Consider the following 19,966-nt stretch of genomic DNA (forward strand, 5'->3'; position numbering starts at 1 on the left):
ATAAGTGGTTCTTTTTAGGGTTCTAAGTAAAAGATCATTTTTAGTTTATAATTCTAGGTTTCTGTTTGGCTTGCATAAATGAATGTGAAAATCAATATTTTATTTAACAAAGCCCTAATATAAATTTTACTAAGAAAATAACATAGTGTATTTAATACTTTTGAAATTTCCAATCTATAAATTGGACTAGTGAGTTTAAGAAAAAAAATACAAGAGTAAGAGAGTCTGTCTCAGTTCTTCATTATTAGCATTATTAGCCAAATGGATAATAGAGGACTTGAATGAATGAAACTTTTCTGACCACTCAAACATCTAGCACATACTGGGCAAGGAAATGAAACTGATAACTTGCCACTTCTGCAGGGGAATGATTTTTTTTTTATCTTTTGTTGTTTTTCAGAAGTTACAGTCCCACCCCACAGTCATGCTTTTTGCACTTATCGCACTGGAAAAGTTTGCACAGACAAGTAGGTATAGTGACTTCTTGCACTAATGATCTTCTGTATTCGTTGTTAAAATTTTTATTTTTCTTAGTTACTGGATGAGCCTACACTTTGAACCCCATCAGTTGGGCATACATTCTGTTTTCGTCTGGATAGAGACGTTAAAGCCAGTGAAGTATAACAGGGACAAAGGCAAGGATTTTCTCACCTATGAATTAAAACTTGGTAACCATAATTACTCACTTTTTATAGGCAAAAATTTAGTGATGAGATTGCTACTTTCTAGAAAAAGTGTGGTGGCTCAGGCCCGTAATCCCAGCACTTTGGGAGGTCAAGGCCAGAGGATTGCTTCGGGCCAGGAGTTCAAGACCAGGGTGGGCAACATAGCAAAACTCAATCTCTACAAAAAATTTTAGAAATCAGCCAGGCATGGTGGCATGCACCTGTGTTCCTAGCTACTTGGGATGCTGAGGCGGGGGGGGGGGTGCACTTGAGCCTAGTAGTTCAAGGTTACAGTGAGCCATAGTTGTGCCATTGCACTCCAGCCTGGGCAACAGAGCAAGACCCTGTGACTAAAAAAAAGAAAAGAAAATAGTCAAAATTCTTTGGCTGTGTTATCCTTAGAAATTTTAATTGAAGTCTATTCTAGTCTCCAATTCTTTAACTGTCTCTTCTCACTCCTTACCAATACTAATTTGCTGAGCAAATCATCCTACCCTTTCATTGTTAATTCGAGGATTATATCTTTCCAAACAGGTGAAAATAAATTGACTATTTCTGAATCCAGTATTAGTGACCGGCTTGTCACATTGGAGTCCTGGGCTAATGATCCTGATTATCTGAAACGTCAAGTTGGTTTCTGTGCCCAGTGGAGCTTAGACAATCTCTGTAAGTGAGAGTTGTCCTTTATTAAAATGTCTGTTTCCATTTCCAGACTCATTTCTTTCATAGGCTCATTGGTCTTTCTTTTGCAATGGTAAGTACGAGTTTTATAAGAACCTCTACTGGCAGGTTGGATATATATTCTTGCAGAAAAGTATCCTAGAGACCCTTTAGTCAAGAATTATATGGTATGCTTCTAATTCCAGCATTTTCCTGTTCAAAACCTTTACTGGCACCCAGTTTCCTGATGCATCAAAACCGTTAATTATATGACACTGTCTAACCAGCTCTTTCCAACACAAACCATTACCTTGCTGTCCTACAAACAGGTCCTGATGATTGGGCCTGTTCCCCTCACTTAGAATTCCCTCTTTACTCCTCTCCCTTTCCCAACTTTGGTCTTCAAAACCCAAGTTATGTCTTACCTACACCATGAGAATTGTTCCAGATTTTTCTTTTTTCCTCCTCTAAGGGTTGCTGGAACACAAACTACTGTAGGTTGAGTTTCTCTTATAGGTTGAATTTCTCTTATCTGAAATGCTTGGGACAAAAAGTGTTTCAATTTCAGATTTTTTCAGAGTTTGGAGTATTTGCAGATACCTGATTAAGTATCTCTAATTAAAAAAATCTGAAATCCTCCATTGAGCATTTCCTTTGAGCCTCATGTCTGCACTCAAAAAGTATTGGATTTTGGATTTTCACATTAAGAGTGATCAATCTGTATACTTCTGTATCCTCACTCCCCCATCCATAGTTAGTAATATGCTAAAGCACAATTGGACATGTAAATTCACCACCATTCTTAGCCCAGTATTGTGGGAAGGAGCTTCATGCACAGGCTGTGAAGTGCCAGGTAAAGAATAATTCTGAAACAGTGCAATTTGGATTTTGTTCATACAAAACGATACTCTAGGGAATCGAAGCATAAACCTAGCAGTGCTGCCTTTCCTAGCGTTTGAGTGATCTTCAAATGGCAGTGCAGCAGCAAAGCTCTGGCTATGTCTCCCCACCTATTCAGCCATATATGAGCACCTCCACTACTTGACTAGCATAGCACTGGCTTATTTATTTGTTTGTTTATTTTTATTTATTTATTATTATTATTTTTTTTGAGATGCAGTTTCGCTGTTGTTACCCAGACTGGAGTGCAGTGGCACGATATCAGCTCACCACAACCTCCGCCTCCTGGGTTCAAGCAATTCTCCTGCCTCAGCGTCCTGAGTAGCTGGGACTACAGGCGCGCACCACCATGCCCAGCTAATTTTTGTATTTTTAGTAGAGACAGGGTTTCACCTTGTTGACCAGGATGGTCTCGATCTCTTGACCTCGTGATCCACCTGCCTCGGCCTCCCAAAGTGCTGGGATTATAGGCGTGAACCACCGCGCCCAGCCTGTTTATTTTTAATGTATGAAAGTCAGTGGTTTTACCTTTCAAGAGGATTTTTTTAATAGATACATAGTAATACCTATTTTGGGAGCACATGAGATATTTTGATACAGTCATACAATTAGTAATTACCACATCAGAGTAAATGGGACATCTGTCCCCTCAAGCATTTATCATTTCTTTGTGTTACAAACATTCCATTTATACTCTTTTGGTTTTTAAAAATTTCTTTGTTTTGTGCTTTTCTTTTCTTTTAGTTATTTATTTATTTATTTATTTTTTTGAGACAGAGTTTCGCTCTTGTTACCCAGGCTGGAGTGCAATGGCGCGATCTCGGCTCACCGCAATCTCTGCCTCCTGGGTTCAAGCAATTCACCTGCCTCAGCCTCCCAAGTAGCTGGGACTACAGGCACGCACCACCATGCCCAGCTAACTTGTATATTTAGTAGAGACGGGTTTTCACCATGTTGACCAGGATGGTCTCGATCTCTTGACCTTGTGATCCACCCACCTCGGCATCCCAAAGTGCTGTGATTATAGGCGTGAGCTACCACGCCCGGCCTCTTTTAGTTATTTTTAAATGTCCTTTAAATTACTGTTGACTGTAATCACCCTGTTATGTTGTCAAACACTAGGTGTTCTTCATTCTATGTAGCTATATTTCCATTAACCAACCCCATTTCTCCCCCACCCCCACTACCCTTCCCAGCCTCTGGTAGTCATCCTTCTACTTTCTTTGTGAGTTCAATTATTTTAATTTTTAGCTCCCACAAAAATTAGTGAAAACATGCAAAGTTTGTCTTGCTGTGCCTGGCTTATCTCATTTAACATCATGTCTTCCAGTTCCATCCATGTTATTGTAAATGTCAGGATCTTATTATTTTTTGGTGGCGAACAGTACTCTATTATGTATATGTGCCACATTTTCTTTATTCATTCATCTGTTGATGGACACTTAGGTTGATTCCAAATCTTGGCAATTATGAATAGCGCTGCAATAAACATGGGATCGCAGATATTTCTTTGATATACTAATTTATTTCTTTGATATACTAATTTCTTTTTGGTATATACCTAGCAACAGAATTGCTGGATCACATGGTAGTTCTGTTATTTGTTTTGGTTTTTTTTTTTGAGACAGAGTCTTGCTCTGTTGCCCAGGCCGGAGTGCAGTGGCGTGGCATGATCTCAGCTCACTGCAACCTCCGCCTCCCAGGTTTAAGCAATTCTCCTGCCTCAGTCTCCCAAGAACCTGGGACTACAGACATGTGCCACCACGTTCGGCTTATTTTTTGTGTTTTTAGTAGAGATGGGGTTTCACCATGTTAGCCAGGATGGTCTTGATCTCCTGACCTCGTGATCCACCCACCTCAGCCTCCCAAAGGCATGGGCCACTGTGCCCAACCTATAGTTTCTTGAGGAACGTCCATACTGTTCTCCTTAGTGGCCTTACTAATTTACATTCCTACCAACAGTGTGCAAAGGTTACCTTTTATCCGCAGCCTCACCAGCATTCATTGTTGCCTGTCTTTTGAACAAATGCCATTTTTATTGGGGTGAGATGATAGCTCATTGTAGTTTTGATTTGGATTTCTCCAGTTATCAGTAATGTTTAGCATCTGTTTGCCATTTGTATGTCTTCTTTTGAGAAATGTCTATTCAGATCTTTTTTTCTTTTTTCCTCCCCTTTTATTTATTTATTTTATTTTATTATTATCATTTTTTTAATTAAAGATGGGGTTTCTCCATGATGACCAGGCTGGTCTTGAACTCCTGACCTCAGGTGATCCACCCACCTCGGCCTCCCAAAGTGCTAGGATTACAGGCATGAGCCACCGCGCCTGGCCTTCCTCCCCTTTTATTTTCAAAATAATAATAATTTTACATATTTGTGGGATACAGAGTGATAGTTTTATACTGTATACAATATATAACAATCAAACTAGATAAGCATTATCCCAAACATTTGTTATTTGTGTTGTGAACATTTAAAATCCTTTCTTCTAGATTTATTCAGATCTTTTGCCCATTTTTTAAGCAGATTATTAGATGTTTTCCCATTGAGCTACTTGAGCTCCTTATGTATTCTGGATATTAATCCTTCATCAGATGGATAGTTTGCAAATAGTTTCTCCCATTCTGTGGGATGTCTCTTTGTTGATCATTTCCTTTGCAGTATAGAAACTTTTTAACTTAATATCATCCCTTTTGTCCATTTCTGCTTTGGTGCCTGAGCTTTTGAGGTATTCAAGAAATCTTTGCCCAGGTCAGTGTCCTGGAGAGTTACCCCAGTGCTTTCTTATAAGAAAGCTCTTATAGCTCTACTATAGTAGAGCTTCATAGTTTGAGGTCTTACATTTAATTCTTTAATCCATTTTGATTTGATTTTTGTAGATGGTGACAGATAGAGGTCTAGTGTTATTCTTTTGTTTATGGATAACTAGTTTTTCTAGCACCATTTATTGAAGACACTGCCCTTTCCCTCAATGTATGTTCTTGGCACCTTTGTTGAAAACCAGTTCACTGTAGATGTATGGATTTTTTTCTGGATTCTCTATTCTGTTCCATTGGTCCCTGTGTCTGTTTTAATGTCAATACCATGCAGTTTGGGTTACTATAACTCTGTAATATAACTTGAAGTCAAGTAATGTGATTCCTCCAGTTTTGTTTTTTGCTCAGGGTAGCTTTGCTATTCTGGGTCTTTTGTAGTTCTGTATAAATTTTAGGATTTTTTTCTATTTCTTTGAAGAATGTCATTGGTATTTTGATAAGGATTGCATGGAATCTATAGGTTGCTTTGAATAATATAGACATTTTAACAATATTGATTCTTTCAATCCATGAATAGGGTGTATCTTTGTGTCCTCTTCTATTTCTTGCATTAGTGTTTTATAGTTTTCATTGTAGAGATCTTTCACTTTTCGATTGTTTATTCCTAGATATTTTATTTATAGCTTTTGTAAATGCAGTTACTTTCTTGATTTCTCCTTCAGATTGTTTGCTATTGGCATATAGAAATGCTATCAATTTTTGCATGTAATTTTGTATGCCGCAACTTTACTGAATTTGCTTTTTAGTCTAATATTTTTTTGGCGGATTTTTTTAGGTTTTCCCAAATATAAAATCATATTCTCCACAAACACGGATAATTTGACTTCTTCCTTTCTATTTTGGATGCCCTTTATTTCTTTCTCGTCTTATTGCTGTAAGTGGCACTAGTTTTTCTTTTCCTCATAGCAGCCTGCCTTAGAAACATGAACACTCTTTCTTTTGCAGTTCTAAAAGAAGGTAGACAGCTGACCTATGAGAAAGTGAACTTGAGTAGCATTAGGGCCATGCTGAATAGCAATGACGTCAGCGAGTACCTGAAGATCTCACCTCATGGCTTAGAGGTAGGTAATGCTTCCACAGATGGACCCTTTGGGAGATGACAGGGTAATCATTTTAATCCTTGCATAACCAGTTGTCTTAGGGCTGGTGCTTCCCTCTTTCCCTGTATTTTCAAAATGTTGCTTACTTTATGGGGAAGTCTTCATGAAAGAACTGCTTGTGAACAGAAGGTACCATAAGGTACTACACATGTCAGAATTAAAGAACTGTTTGAAAAGTGGCTGCAAACAATTATTTGCTTCTGTGTATCATCAAATGCCTTATATAATTTGGTTTTGTACTTTTTGTCACTGAGGTTGGACTGAGGAAGCAATATTCCACCAGAAGCTTTAATAAGGAAAAATACACTCAGCCTTCCCAGTAGTCAGTTATCTTTGGTGGTCTTCAGGCCCTGATGGTTGATTGGCACTTACCACATTTTTTGGTTTTGCCAGGCTCGCTGTGATGCCTCCTCTTTTGAAAGTGTGCGTTGCACCTTTTGTGTGGATGCTGGGGTATGGTACTATGAAGTAACAGTGGTCACTTCTGGCGTCATGCAGATTGGCTGGGCCACTCGAGACAGCAAATTCCTCAATCACGTGAGTACCCTAGAGAATTGTGAAAATGGGGACAGTGGCAGTTTGCTTTTTCCCCCTAGTTAGTGGATGGAAAATACTTTAGACATACTTACTTTTGCTCAATAATCTTTTCTTGGGCAGAGCCACATGGTACCAGATCCCTAACAATGATCTGCTAAACTGATAGAGAAATAGGAAAACATAAGTGAAATTACCCTTCAGCCTTTTTTTCTTGAGTCTTAAGTTGACACTGATTTTTCACCTAGAGGCTGGATGTGTCCTTTGTCTTTGTATGCTCCTCTTCTACCCCAGCCACATATTTGGCTCAGTTCTTACACTGGAACTAGTGCTGATTAATACCTTGAGTTCAAGCTTTAAGAGTTTTGTAGGAATTCTCTTCCTTTCAAAAAATAATGTTGGCTTGACTTTTTTCACTTGACTTTTACCTAATAATTAGTTGGCATATTTTTCTCAATATTTAGTTATTTATCTTTTGTTATAGAAAGCTATAATATAAAAGGGAAAATTAAATCCTAGAGTAAGTAGCATTGGGCTTACCTCTACCTGGGTTTGAGAGGTGGTCAAGTTCCCCACTTTCCTACAGATGTATGATTTCTGGCCACTTTATACCCTTCTAACACCCAGGCCAATTGGCTTTCTTCTGTTGATCAAATTATAAACTGTTTGCAATTAATCCAGTTTTGATCAGTATTTGTTTTCATATGGTTTTTACCATTTGAGCTGGTAAAAGCCCCTTGGATTATTTTGTTAATCTAAATAATATCCACCCACCCACCCCCACCCCGCCATCCAACATGAAAGATCCTGGGATCGGTATAAGAAGTGATCCAACAAAATCAAACTAAACTTGCCGGCCATAAGCATGTTGAGGTTCAGGTTTTTTGCTTTATTTTTAGAGACGGTTCTCACTGTGTTGCTCAGGCTGGCCTTGAACTCTTGGGCTCAAGCCATTCTCTTACCTCAGCCTACCAAGTAGCTGGAACTATAGGCACATGCCATGGTGCCCTACTTGTAAGCATAGTTTTTAAAGGGCCATTTCAGCAAGGCTGTATTTCACCCTGTAATTATTGATGGTGTATTATTAAAACTCCTAGGCTGGAAAGAGATAAATTGGAGGAAAAGGGCCTGCGGAGAGGTCAAGTCTGGACTCTTGTCTGGGGTGGAGAACTAGACCCCAGTCTGCCAATCATCTGATTCCCACAATAGTTTTTACTGTTAAAATTTCCATTTCACAGATGAGAAAACTGAGACAGAGTAGGAAGAAACTCATACCGGAATTCAGTGGCCTTACTATTCTCCAACATTTGTTTTCTTTGTATTCAAAAATGGGGAAAATTTAAGAGAATCAGCTAATTTCCTCATTCGGAAGTGAAAAATTGTTCTAGAACTAGAAGTAATAGGGATTCTTCCAGGGAGAAAGCTTTGATATAAAATTTGTCTCTCCTGATTTGGCAGCAAACACACTACAGGTCTAAGTGTAGTATATCTGACACTGAATGTTACAAATTTGTTTTTTTAATGGCTTGATGAAACTATAATTTTTGCCATGTTTTGTTTTTTTAATCTGCTTGATGAAACTATAATTTTTGCCATGTAGTTTCAGATCTTTGGCTTCTCAAGTTAAAAAACTTAAATACTGTTTTTTTGTTTTTTTGGTTTTTTTTTGAGACGGAGTTTCGCTCTTGTTACCCAGGCTGGAGTGCAATGGCGCGATCTCGGCTCACCACAACCTCCGCCTCCTGGGTTCAGGCAATTCTCCTGCCTCAGCCTCCTGAGCAGTTGGGATTACAAGCATGCACCACCATGCCCAGCTAATTTTTTGTATTTTTAGTAGAGACGGGGTTTCACCATGTTGACCAGGAAGGTCTCGATATCTTGACCTCATGATCCACCTGCCTCGGCCTCCCAAAGTGCTGGGATTCCAGGCGTGAGCCACTGCGCCCGGCCCCAAATACTGTTTTCTTATCCTCCAGATCATTCAACAGGCTGTTGGTTTCCCTGATCCAAGCATTAGTTGATTCCCTATTAGAAACTGATAGTCTGATATGATGTCTTTTCCCAAATACAGGATCTTAATGATGTTGCCATATTTAAAACTTTGCTTCAAATGTACATTGTTCTAGTGATTCTGAATCTTTTTGCCTGTACAGACAGGGTGCGATTCTATGGAATAAGTCATTCCTAGGATATACCCAATTTCAAAAGATTCCAAGTCTCTGCATAGTGCCTCTTATTTGAACTCTTACTGCTTAGGTTTCCATTTTGAAATGCTAACTACTGGGCTCAAAGTTAGGTCATTAAAATAAGAAGCTTAAGGATAGTTCTGTTTAGGTTACCTACAGACCAGTTTATCTTGTTGCTTTGGCCAGGAGCAATGGCTCACATCTGTAATCCCCGCACTTTGGGAATCTGAAGTGGGTGGGTCTCTTAAGGTCAGGAGTTTGACTGGCTGACATGGTAAAACCCCGCCTCTACTAAAAATGCAAAAATTAGCTGGGGCGTGGTGGTGGCCATCTGTTATCCTAGCTATTTGGAAGCCTGAGGCAGGAGAATCCCTTGAACCTGGAAGGCAGAGTAAGCCCAGATAGCGTAACTGCACTGCAGCTTGGGCAGTAGAGTGAGACTCCCTCTCAAAAATAAATAAATATCTTTTGCCTTTTCACGAGTGTCTGTTATGTGATAGGTCTTTTACATATTCATTTCTAATCTGTCTGAGAGTTTGGAAAGGTATCGTTCTGCCATTTAAAGATGAGGAAAATCAAGTTTAGATGAATTAAGAAACTTGTCCAAAGCCATCTAGTGTCCAGCTGCCGGAGATTTCAAACCCTACTCAGAATAGCCTGTGCTTCTTCCCCTGATGAAGCATCCTGCCTTGGAGAAAAAGACTGGCTATTTCAGACAGACAAGGATGACTTAGAAGCCTGTCTAGGACCTCCAGATTATGGAGAAGCTTGGAAACTAGACAGGCTCCAAGGCAATGTCAGGGCCAACAGACAGGAAGTATACAACAGCCAGTGTTTTAGGGCAATGATCTGGCCGGCATGCAGCCACCATTGCTGCTGGAAATCAATCCTAACCATCCTTCTGTGGGGTCATTGCATCACTTGCAGCATACTGACTGTTCAATAGGAAAGGCCAGCTGGCCAAGCCTAGGTCATATCTTACCTTTCCACTTCCAGAGGAGAAGGCAGAACACTGTCTTCATACATTTCCCATAACAGGAAGCAGTTGGGGTGCTATACAGCAGGAAAAAGGACAGTGTCCACCACGTGGGTAAGAGACTCAAACTATTCCCTGAATGACAAGCTTTGGATAACTTTCTTTTGTTTGTTTTTGGTAATGTTTCCATTGCTAAAATATGCATGACAAAAAAAAAACAGGTAGTTCAAAATAAATACTAAGCTAGCCATTCTGTTCTCTCATTTATCTGTCTTAGCCAATGGAAACCAAAGTTAATCCTGTTGGGAATGTTTTGAGCTAAGAGAAGGTGTAGCACATCTAGGTTCTTCTCTGAGATGTAAGCTCAAGAGATTTTTAAAGTGCATCTCTGTTAGGCGAGAGGCATCTTCTTAAATCTGTAGATGCTGCTGTGTAGTTAAAGTTACTAGAGTTCTTTCTCCTGTAATGCCACTCTGTTGTGGAATTTATCCAGGCATCAAAGACATTGCATGGTAAAGAATGAGTAATGAGTCTGCTGTTTACCAACTCATGGCGGCTAGCTTCTAGGAATTTCTTTGAAGTGTTCTGTCAAGGACTTCTCAGGACATTAGAAGATAAAGATAGAAAAGAATTGCCTGTCTTTTATCTATGATCCAGTGCCTATATTTTAATGGTTTTTAAGTTTTTTACTTACTAACTTGTTCAGTCTTTGAAAGGGATGGCAAGGCATTCTTTCTAGCAAGTGGTAAATTTCTTTGATTTGTTTTGTTTTGTTTTGAGACAGAGTCTTCACTCTGTCACCCAGGCTGGGATGCAGTGGCATGTGATCTTAGCTCACTGCAACCTCCGCCTCCCAGGTTTAGGCCATTCTCGTGCCGTAGCCACCAGAGTTAACTGGGATTACAGATGTGCACCACCACACATGGCTAACTTTTGTATTTTTAGTAGAGACAGGGTTTTGCCATGTTGGCCAGGCTGTTCTCAAACTCCTGGCCTCAAGTGATTCGCCTCCCAAAGTGCAGAAATTACAGGCATGAGCCACTGCTCCTGGCAGCCTTGGGTGGTAAATTTCTAAGGCAATTAGATGGAAGCTTATTTAACTCTTGAATAGTCTGAATGGTGAATATCAATAGCTATTTGAGAATAGTCATTTGGAGAGCATTCTTAAATTCAGTACAAAATTGTTGGGTTGTCAGAACTTTTTTTCCAATCTGTCTCCTCACTATATTGTTTGCCCTATAGAATAAGCAGGATCAGGACCTGATCTTACTTGGATTTGGCCATTTTCAATTTTTTCCTCTGGTAAAGCTTTTCACCATTGATCCTTAAAGATAGCAGCTGTCTGATTTGCATGCTTCTTCTATTGTTTGTAAGCACTCAAAATAATTTCTTAAAATCTCATCCACCCTTTTATTTTAACAGTTCTGTGAAATAATTGAAAGGCAGTAAGTAAGAAAAAGGAGAAACTGGCTGGGTGCAGTAGTTCATGCCTGTAATCCCAGCACTTTGGGAGACCGAGGCGGCTGAGGTCAGGAGTTTGAGACCAGCCTGACCAACATGGCAAAACCCCGTCTCTACGAAAAATACAAAATTAACTGGATGTGGTGGCGCATGCCTATAATCCCAGCTACTTGGGAGGCGGAGGCAGGAGAATTGCTTGAAACCTAGGAGGCGGAGGTTGTGATAAGCCAAGATTGCACCATTGCACTCCAGCCTGGGCAACAAGAGCAAAACTCCATCTCAAAAATAAAATGAAAAGAAGAAACTGTCGGGCGTGGTGGCTCACACCTGTAATCACAGCACTTTGGGAGGCCGAGGCAGGCTGATCACCTGAGATCGGGAGTTCAAGACCAGCCTGGCCAATATGGAGAAATCCTGTCTCTACTAAGAATGCAAAATCAGCTGGTCGTGGTGGCGCATGCCTGTAATCCCAGCTACTCAGGAGGCTGAGGCAGGAGAATTGCTTGAACCCAGGAGGTGAAGGTTGCAGTGAGCTGAGATTGCGCCATTGCACTCCAGCCTGGGCAACAAGAGTGAAACTCCGTCTCAAAAAAAAAGAAGAAACTGCCAAGGAACTATACAATGCTCAAATCAAGCTGATCTCAGAATAGCTTTTACCTAAGTGTCCACTGTAACCTTTCTCTTGTCTTCAGTTTTGAAATCTCAGAATATTTGGGTATTTTGAAGTCTGCTAGATAGAAGGAAGGTATTTTCCTGGTCTGATCTTGTTACTGGGGGTCTGGATCCAGACCCCAAGAGACAGTTCTTGGACCTCGCACAAGAAAGAATTTGGAGCAAGTCCATAGAATAAAGTGAAAACAACTTTATTAGAGAAATGAAAGAATGGCTACTCTATAGGCAGAGCAGCAGTATGAACTGCTCAACTGAGTATAGTTATTTCTCAATTACATGCTAAACAGGGGTGGATTATTCATGAGTTTTCTGGAAAAGGGGCAGGCACTTCCGGAACTGAGGGTTTCTCCACTTTTTAGATTATATAGTATAACTTCCAAACTGCCATGGTATTTGTGAACTGTCATGGCAACCGTGAGAGTGTCTTTTAGCATGCTAATGCATTGTAATTAGCATATAATGAACAGTGAGGTTGACCAGAGGTCACTTTTGTCTCCATCTTTGTTTTAGTGGGTTTTGGCCAGCTTCTTTATTGCATCCTGTTTTATCAGCAGGGTCTTTGTGACCTGTATCTTATGCTGACCTCCTGTCTCATCCAAGAATTTAGGTTCAAAAGTGGCTGTTTCTTGGGCAAGTAATGTATGCTTGGGCCAGCTGGTTGACCTCTCGGAGCCTTTGTTTCCTCTTAAAATGGAGTCTAATGCTACCAGCCTCATGGTAGTTAGTGAGAATTAAATGAACCAACAAATGTGAAAGTGCCTGAACAAAGGAGGTACTGGGCATGTATTTTCTGGTGAAGTCATTATCTATTCACTTGGAACCAGGCCTCTAAGTCATAATTTTAGTAATTTCCAAAAACTGTGAATTCTCTCTTCATACAGAAAACTTAGAATCCCAGCCACTAGGTCAATGGTCATAAAAGACACACTCTCTTCCCAGGTTAGAGCAGGCAGACTTGCTAATCTTCCGGGGCTTGTCTCTCTCCAGGAAGGCTATGGCATTGGGGATGATGAATACTCCTGTGCGTATGATGGCTGCCGGCAGCTGATTTGGTACAATGCCAGAAGTAAGCCTCACATACACCCATGCTGGAAAGAAGGTATTCATGCTCTCCATTATAAATGTATCAAGTCAGTTATTATGAGACATTTATTACATTAAGCCTTAAAATGTCTTAGAAGAAGATCAAATGTGAAAAGGGATATTAGCTTTTGTGTAGCTGCCAAGGATATAAGTGGTATTCCTCTGATAAACTTAACTCTGGTGGAGTCCTTCCTGTAACAAAAACATTTCAGAAAATAAAATTTTTATGTTAGTCAGAGAAGGGTACTCTTAAGATTAGTATGAATTCTATTTTCCACTTTGGATCTGTTTTGAATTAAAGCAGCCATGGCGATATCAGGGACACTGCAGTTGTAATGCCACTAAAATGAGGATTTTTCAGGGACAAGATGGCTATGGAACAGGTCAGTGGCCATGCTTTAAGGAAGTACGGTCATATGGTAGAGAATATAACCTCTGGAAGGATTTGATTCCTAGCATCAGAGCTAGATAGGGGATATAACCCAGCTCTTTCTCCAAGCATCCCTCTCTCATTTTGCTACCCTAATCAGCATTATGAATATAAAAGAAAGAAGGAACTTAGGCTGAGGCAGGTGGATTGCTTGAAGTCAGTTCAAGACCAGCTGGCCAACATGGCGAAACCCCGTCTCTACTAAAATGCAAAAATTAGCCAAGTGTGGTGGCGTCCACTTGTGGTCCCAGCTGCTTGGGAGGCTGAGGCAGGAAAATCACTTGAACCTAGGAGGTGGAGGTTGCAGTGAGCCAGGATTGTGCCACTGCACTCCAGCCTGGGCAAAAGAGTGAGACTCCATCGCAAAAAAATAAAGATAAAAATAAAAAACAGGAAAGAAAGTAAGCAGGAATTTGCCCACGCCCATGTGGAAACAGCTCCACTTGATCAAATTGATGTTGTGGGGGGAGAAAAAAACAGAAAGGCCAAGAGGAACACTCATTTTAATGCATTTTAATGGCTTGCAGGTTCTTGAAGGAACGTAAAACTCCTTCATTTAATGGAGCGTAAGATAAAGGCACTGTTTTAAAAAACTAGCTTGTTTTCTAATAAGAATTTTTTAAAGGATTATTCAAGTAATGTTTATTATAAAAATTTGAAAAATAGAAAAAGAACAAAATGAATAAACCAAAAATCCCCTGTAATTTCTCCATCGAGAGATTTTTTAAAAACACTGAAATTATATATATGTATTTGTTGTTGTTGTTCTACTTAATACCTTGAATAGCTTTCCAGGTTATTAAATAACATTACTTTTTATTGTTGTTGTTTTTGAGACAGGGTCTTGTCTATCGCCCAGGCTTGGGTGCAGTGGCAGGATCACAGCTCATACAGCCTTGACCTCCCAGGCACAATCCATCCTCTCACCTCAGCCTCTGCAGTAGCTGGGACTACAGGGACACACCACCATGCCTGGCTAACTTTTGTATTTTTTTGGTAGAGACAGGGTTTTGCCATGTTGCCCAGGCTAGTCTCAAACTTCTGGGCTCAAGTGATGCATACACCTCTGGCCTCTCAAAGTGTTGGGATTATAGGCTTGAGCCACCATGGCCCAGCCAATAACATTACTTTTAATAGCTTCTCAAATTTTCATTATATAGTTGTACTATAATATACTAATTAATGCCTCATTGTTGGACATTTTTGCCTTTTAAAATTATCGTTAGAGACCCCTCTGGATTTTCTCAAGATAAAACCCTTAGAAGTGAAGCTTCTCTGGCAAGGATGATACAGAATTTCAAAGTTTTTGCTGTATTTTGCCAGATTTTCCTCCACCAGCATCGACTGTCCATTTTTCTTGTCATTACTGTGTAATTTCATTTGTTTGCCTTTGACAAGTAAATTTATTTATCTTTCAAAACCAAAATTGGGCCAGACATGGTGGCTCATACCTGTAATCCCAGCACTTAAGGAGGTTGAAGCATGGGGATCCTTTCAGAGGATCACTTGGGACCTGGAGTTTGAAATTAACCTGGGCTACATAATGAGACCCTGCTCCGCCACTGACCCCTGCCCGCCCAATCTCTACAAAAAATTTTAAAGATTTGCCAGGTGTGGTGGCACATGCCTATAGTCCTAGCTACTCGGGAGGCTGAAGCAGGAGGATCACTTGAGCCCAGGAGTCTGAGGCTGCAGTGAGCTAGGATTGCACAACTACACTCCAGCCTGGGTAATGGAGCAAGACCCTGTCTTAACAACAAAAACAACAACAAAACCAAAAACTGAAACCTTACAGTTTTATGTTATTCAATAAGTAAGTACTTTTTTTTTTTTTTTTGAGATGGAGTCTTACTCTGTCACCCAGGCTGGAGTGTAGTGCCATAATCTTGGATCATGCCACCTCCATGTCCCAGGTTCAAGCGATTTTCGTGCCTCAGACGCCCAAGTAGCTGGGATCACAGGTGCACGCCACCACACTCAGCTAATTTTTGTATTTTTAGTAGAGATGGAGTTTCACCATGTTGGCCAGGCTGGTCTTGAACTCCTGACCTCAGGTGATCAGCCCATCTCAGTCTCCCAAAGTGCTGGGATTACAGGCGTGAGCCACCTCTCCCAGCCTGCCTTGCTTTTTTTTTTTTTTTTTTAAGGCATGTTTTGAGGTAGTTATCTAAGGAGTTATAAATCTCACCAGAGAGGCAAGTAAACACATGATTTTGATTTTCCCATATTTCAGGGAGCCCAAAATGTACCTTTATCCCCACATTTTAACATCTTTGAAATTGGGATGTATCTTAAGACTGGCTTGTCATAATTTAACTGGCAGTATTTTTTTCTTGTTGTTACATTAAAATATTGGTGTATAGGGGTCTGATCAGTTACAGAAGAAACAAAGATGAATATGTTGAATGCATAGCTAAAGATGCAGACTTAGTGGCTCAAGCCTGTAATCCCAACACTTTGGAAGGCTGAGGTGGGTGGATCACGAGGTCAAGAGATTGAGACCATCCTGTTCAACATGGTGAAACCCTGTCTCTACTAAAAATACAAAAAAAAATAGCTGGGCATGGTGGCGTGTGCCTGTAATCCCAGCTACTCAGGAGGCTGAGGCAGCAGAATTGCCTGAACTCAGGAGGCGGAGGTTGCAGTGAGCCGAGATTGCGCCATTGCACTCCAGCCTGGGTAACAAGAGCGAAACTTCGTCTCAAAAAAAACAAAAAGATTCAGACTTAATACAGTGCCGTTGAAACACTTGAGATGCTTAGCAGAGAATCTTGGTAGTACACATCATTATCCTAACAGTGTTTTGCTTTATCCTCTAGGAGATACAGTAGGATTTCTGTTAGACTTGAATGAAAAGCAAATGATCTTCTTTTTAAATGGCAACCAGCTGCCTCCTGAAAAGCAGGTCTTTTCATCTACTGTGTAAGTACCTCTTCTCAGTCAAAAATTCAAGTAGATGCATGGAATGCCCTTTTCTCTAGGAAAAAAAGTCTTTGTCCATTTATATACATAGTTGTGATGAGAAATTGATTCATTTCAAGTGATTGGGGACTCATCTGATCAGACCTAAAACTATCCCAAGGTTTGATACAGGAAGATAAGGCAGAATATTCTCTGGTCACAGACCTGTGTGAGTTATAAACACAATCCATTACTCTTCCTTTCTGCTAGGGTAGGACTGACTCACCCTGCCTTTCTGAAAACTGTTCTATGAACTTTGTGTTTTATTAATTCTATTGCCCTCTGTCCATTCTTTTTCTTTTAAAAATGGTTAATTCCTTTTATTTGTAGATCCGGATTTTTTGCTGCAGCTAGTTTCATGTCATATCAACAATGTGAGTTCAATTTTGGAGCAAAACCATTCAAATACCCACCATCTATGAAATTTAGCACTTTTAATGACTACGCCTTCCTAACTGCTGAAGAAAAAATCATTTTGCCAAGGTAAGGAATCTGCCCAGGCTATCTCCAGACTTTCATATGCATCTTATGAGAAATTAAAACAGTTTATAATAGACTTTAAAAGACATGACAAATAAATTTTAAAAACCTGAGTAAAATGGATGACTTTACAGGAAATACAAATTACTAAGATCCCAGAAGAGATATACACGAACCAATTATTGTGTATATTTGTCCCTAGAAAGCACCAGACCAAGGTGGTTTCACAGGGAATCTCTACCAAATCTTTAGGTAACATATAACCTTATTGTTATTTACAATGTTACCAGAAAGATAGAAGGAGCACTTTCAATTTTTTTGTGTGAGATAAGTAAGATTGGTATAAAAACTAGAAAAATATAACACCTGTACACACAAAAAAACTGCAGACTAACTTCACTTGAATGTCAGTGTCAGAATCCTAAATATTAGGAAATCTAGTGCATCTTTTAACAGATTCAGGTTTATTGAAAGAGACTTTATGTGGTTTTAGCTGTGTGGCAAAGATGACAACACTGTTCCACAACCATCAGTGAATACCATCTTGGATAATATTTCACAGCCCTTATTTGACAAAAACTGATTGGCATTAATTTATCAGATGAATGCCTGCCTTACTTCCTTGTGAGGTGATGTAGTCTGTTCCTTAGGCTGGGGGAAGACTCCAGCTGCTTCCTGGTAATTACTTCAAGTTGAAACTTGTTTCACAATGTGAGCTGAAGTTTATCATTTTAAACAGAGCAGCTGCCTGTTTAAAGGGTATTCCTGTCTTATATCAGTAAGAGAGTCTCTCTCAGCAGCCAAGGACAGCATACTCGTCATGACATAGCTAGTGTCGGTCTCTTATGCCCCTGAAGGTATTTGTAACATAATCCTAGCTCTTGTTTTGGCTCAAAAAGCAGATCTGCACACAGCGCTCTGGCCTATGCTTCATCTTGGACTCACTGTCTCAGTGGTTCAGTAGTTTCCAGGTGAACTAGAAAATGGGCATGATAATGGCAGCATTGTCTGCAGCAGCAGAGCTTTGGTAATAGCCCAAGAATATAAGGGTTGCATATATCCCCGCTCAGGGATCTGAGGTTAATTCCTAGAACTTTCATTCAGCGTCATCCTTGGTGCCTGACAGAGATTCTACACCTTAAATACCTCTTGGCCAAAGTCTGAGGGACACCTCTCCCTTATCTGTCATACCCCATTCTTTATCATCTAGCCCGCCTTTTCATTGGATGATGCCCACAAATAAGTCTTCTCACATATACCTTAAAAGGGTTAATTTATTCATCTAAATTCCCCTGGGGACTGGCCTTAGTTAAAATGCTTTAGTATTTAGTTAATCACTCCTGCAGAATTAAACCTTCCAAAACTCAGATGGCAATGGGCATCAGCTGTCAGTCTCATTTTATGGGCAGCTTATACATACTCTCTTGGTAACCATGTATATAAATTTCGTACCCAAAATTTGTCTTGTATTGAATAAGAACAGCTGAATTACAAGCTAGGTCAATCCTGTGCTGTCTCTAGACTATTTTCTCTGATAGAAAGAAGGAGATAGAGTTGTCAGGAGCCTAATTGGGTGGCAACCTCCTGCTTGCACCCTGCTGCCCTTAACATTCCAATTGTGCTTGATTACAAATTGTGACATTAAGTGTGAACTTACTTAAGACCATTTTCTGTGCCATTAATATTTTCATCCTGTGTTCCAAAAACATATATTCAGTGATACTTCATATTCATTGGAATATTATTCCTTTCTGATTTCAGGGTAGGAGATCATGGCCCTATTACTACTAAATGGGATATTATAAATTGTTTTGTGTTGTATATACTCTCTGTCTCTAATTCTTCTTCCATTCATTCTTTTTTTCTTTAACCTTTTTATTATGGAAAATTTCAAATACATACAGAAGAAAAACAGAATATAATACAGTGAAGTACCACATACCCACCTCTCAGCTACAAGTCATCCACTCACAGCCACTGCTGCTCCTACAGTTTTCTCTCAACTCTGTTTATTTTTATTTTATTTTATTTTTTGAGACATGGTTTCACTCTGTTGTCCAGGAGTGTGGTGGCACAATCTCAGGTCATTGTTGCAACCTCCATCTGTCAGGCTCAAGCTGTCTTCCCACCTCAACCTCCCGAGTAGCTGGGACTGCAGGCCTGCCACACACCTGGCTAATTACAGGGTTTCACCATGTTGCCCAGGCCAGTCCTGGACTGAGTTCAAACAATCTGCCTGCCTTGGCCTCCCAAAGTGCTGAGATTACAAGCCTGAGCCACTGTACCCAGCCTTTCATCTCTGTTAATAGCTCCTTTATCATCCCAGTTTCCCTGGCCATAACTGTAGAGTATCCTTGACACCTTACTTTCTGCCATTCCCACATTCAATCCCTCAGAAAATCCTATAGGCCGTGCCTTCAGAATATATCCCAAATCCAACTACTCATCACCCTCACTGCTGCTACCATGGTCCAAGCCTCCACCATTTCCTACCTATATTATTTTTGTCTTGCCTTCTACTTTGTTCCTACCTTGACCCCCTTCAATCTATTCAACACAGCCTTCAGAATGATTTGTTACAATGTAAGTCAGGTCACACGTTTCTCTGCTCAAAAGATGCCAGTGGGTAGCTTCCTGTTCACTGAAGGGAAAAGCCAAAACCTTTACAGTGACCTCCCAGGCCCTATACAATTTGTCGTCTCCCTTTCCTATATTACTTTTCTGACCCTGTTTCCTACCCTGTCCCATTTGCTCATTCTCCTCAGCCACCCTGGCCTCCTTGCTGCTCCCGAAACATATCAGGCCTATGATAGCTTCAGGGCACTTGCTGTTCATGCTACCTGAAATGGTTTCTCCAGACAACCACAAGACTCACTCCCTCACTGCCGTTACTTCTTAAATATTACCTTGATGAGACTTTTCCTGGCTGCCGTATTTAAAGTTATTTTAATAACTCCCTACCTCTAATGTGTACACTCCTTGTCCTTCCCATTTTCTCTTTCCTTCGTAGTATTTATCAGCATTTAACACTGTATTTAAC

At 40.2% G+C, this 19,966-nt stretch overlaps 1 protein-coding gene across 4 annotated transcripts in view; it reads left to right on the top strand.

Annotated features, from left to right (window-relative positions):
- RSPRY1 (ring finger and SPRY domain containing 1) overlaps positions 1 to 19,966 on the top strand; it is a 55,389-nt gene that overhangs the window by 29,201 nt on the left and 6,222 nt on the right. For all 4 annotated transcript variants that reach the window (XM_078358262.1, XM_078358263.1, XM_035281861.3 and 1 more), the window contains 7 exons: positions 401 to 467; positions 1,200 to 1,331; positions 5,989 to 6,104; positions 6,537 to 6,680; positions 12,960 to 13,071; positions 16,305 to 16,407; positions 16,777 to 16,929. In XM_078358262.1, coding sequence (XP_078214388.1) covers positions 401 to 467; positions 1,200 to 1,331; positions 5,989 to 6,104; positions 6,537 to 6,680; positions 12,960 to 13,071; positions 16,305 to 16,407; positions 16,777 to 16,929 — 827 coding nt within the window. The remainder of the gene's footprint in view (positions 1 to 400; positions 468 to 1,199; positions 1,332 to 5,988; positions 6,105 to 6,536; positions 6,681 to 12,959; positions 13,072 to 16,304; positions 16,408 to 16,776; positions 16,930 to 19,966) is intronic.

This window comes from Callithrix jacchus, chromosome 20 (genome assembly GCF_049354715.1).
Source record: "Callithrix jacchus isolate 240 chromosome 20, calJac240_pri, whole genome shotgun sequence".
Lineage (NCBI taxonomy): Eukaryota > Metazoa > Chordata > Mammalia > Primates > Cebidae > Callithrix > Callithrix jacchus.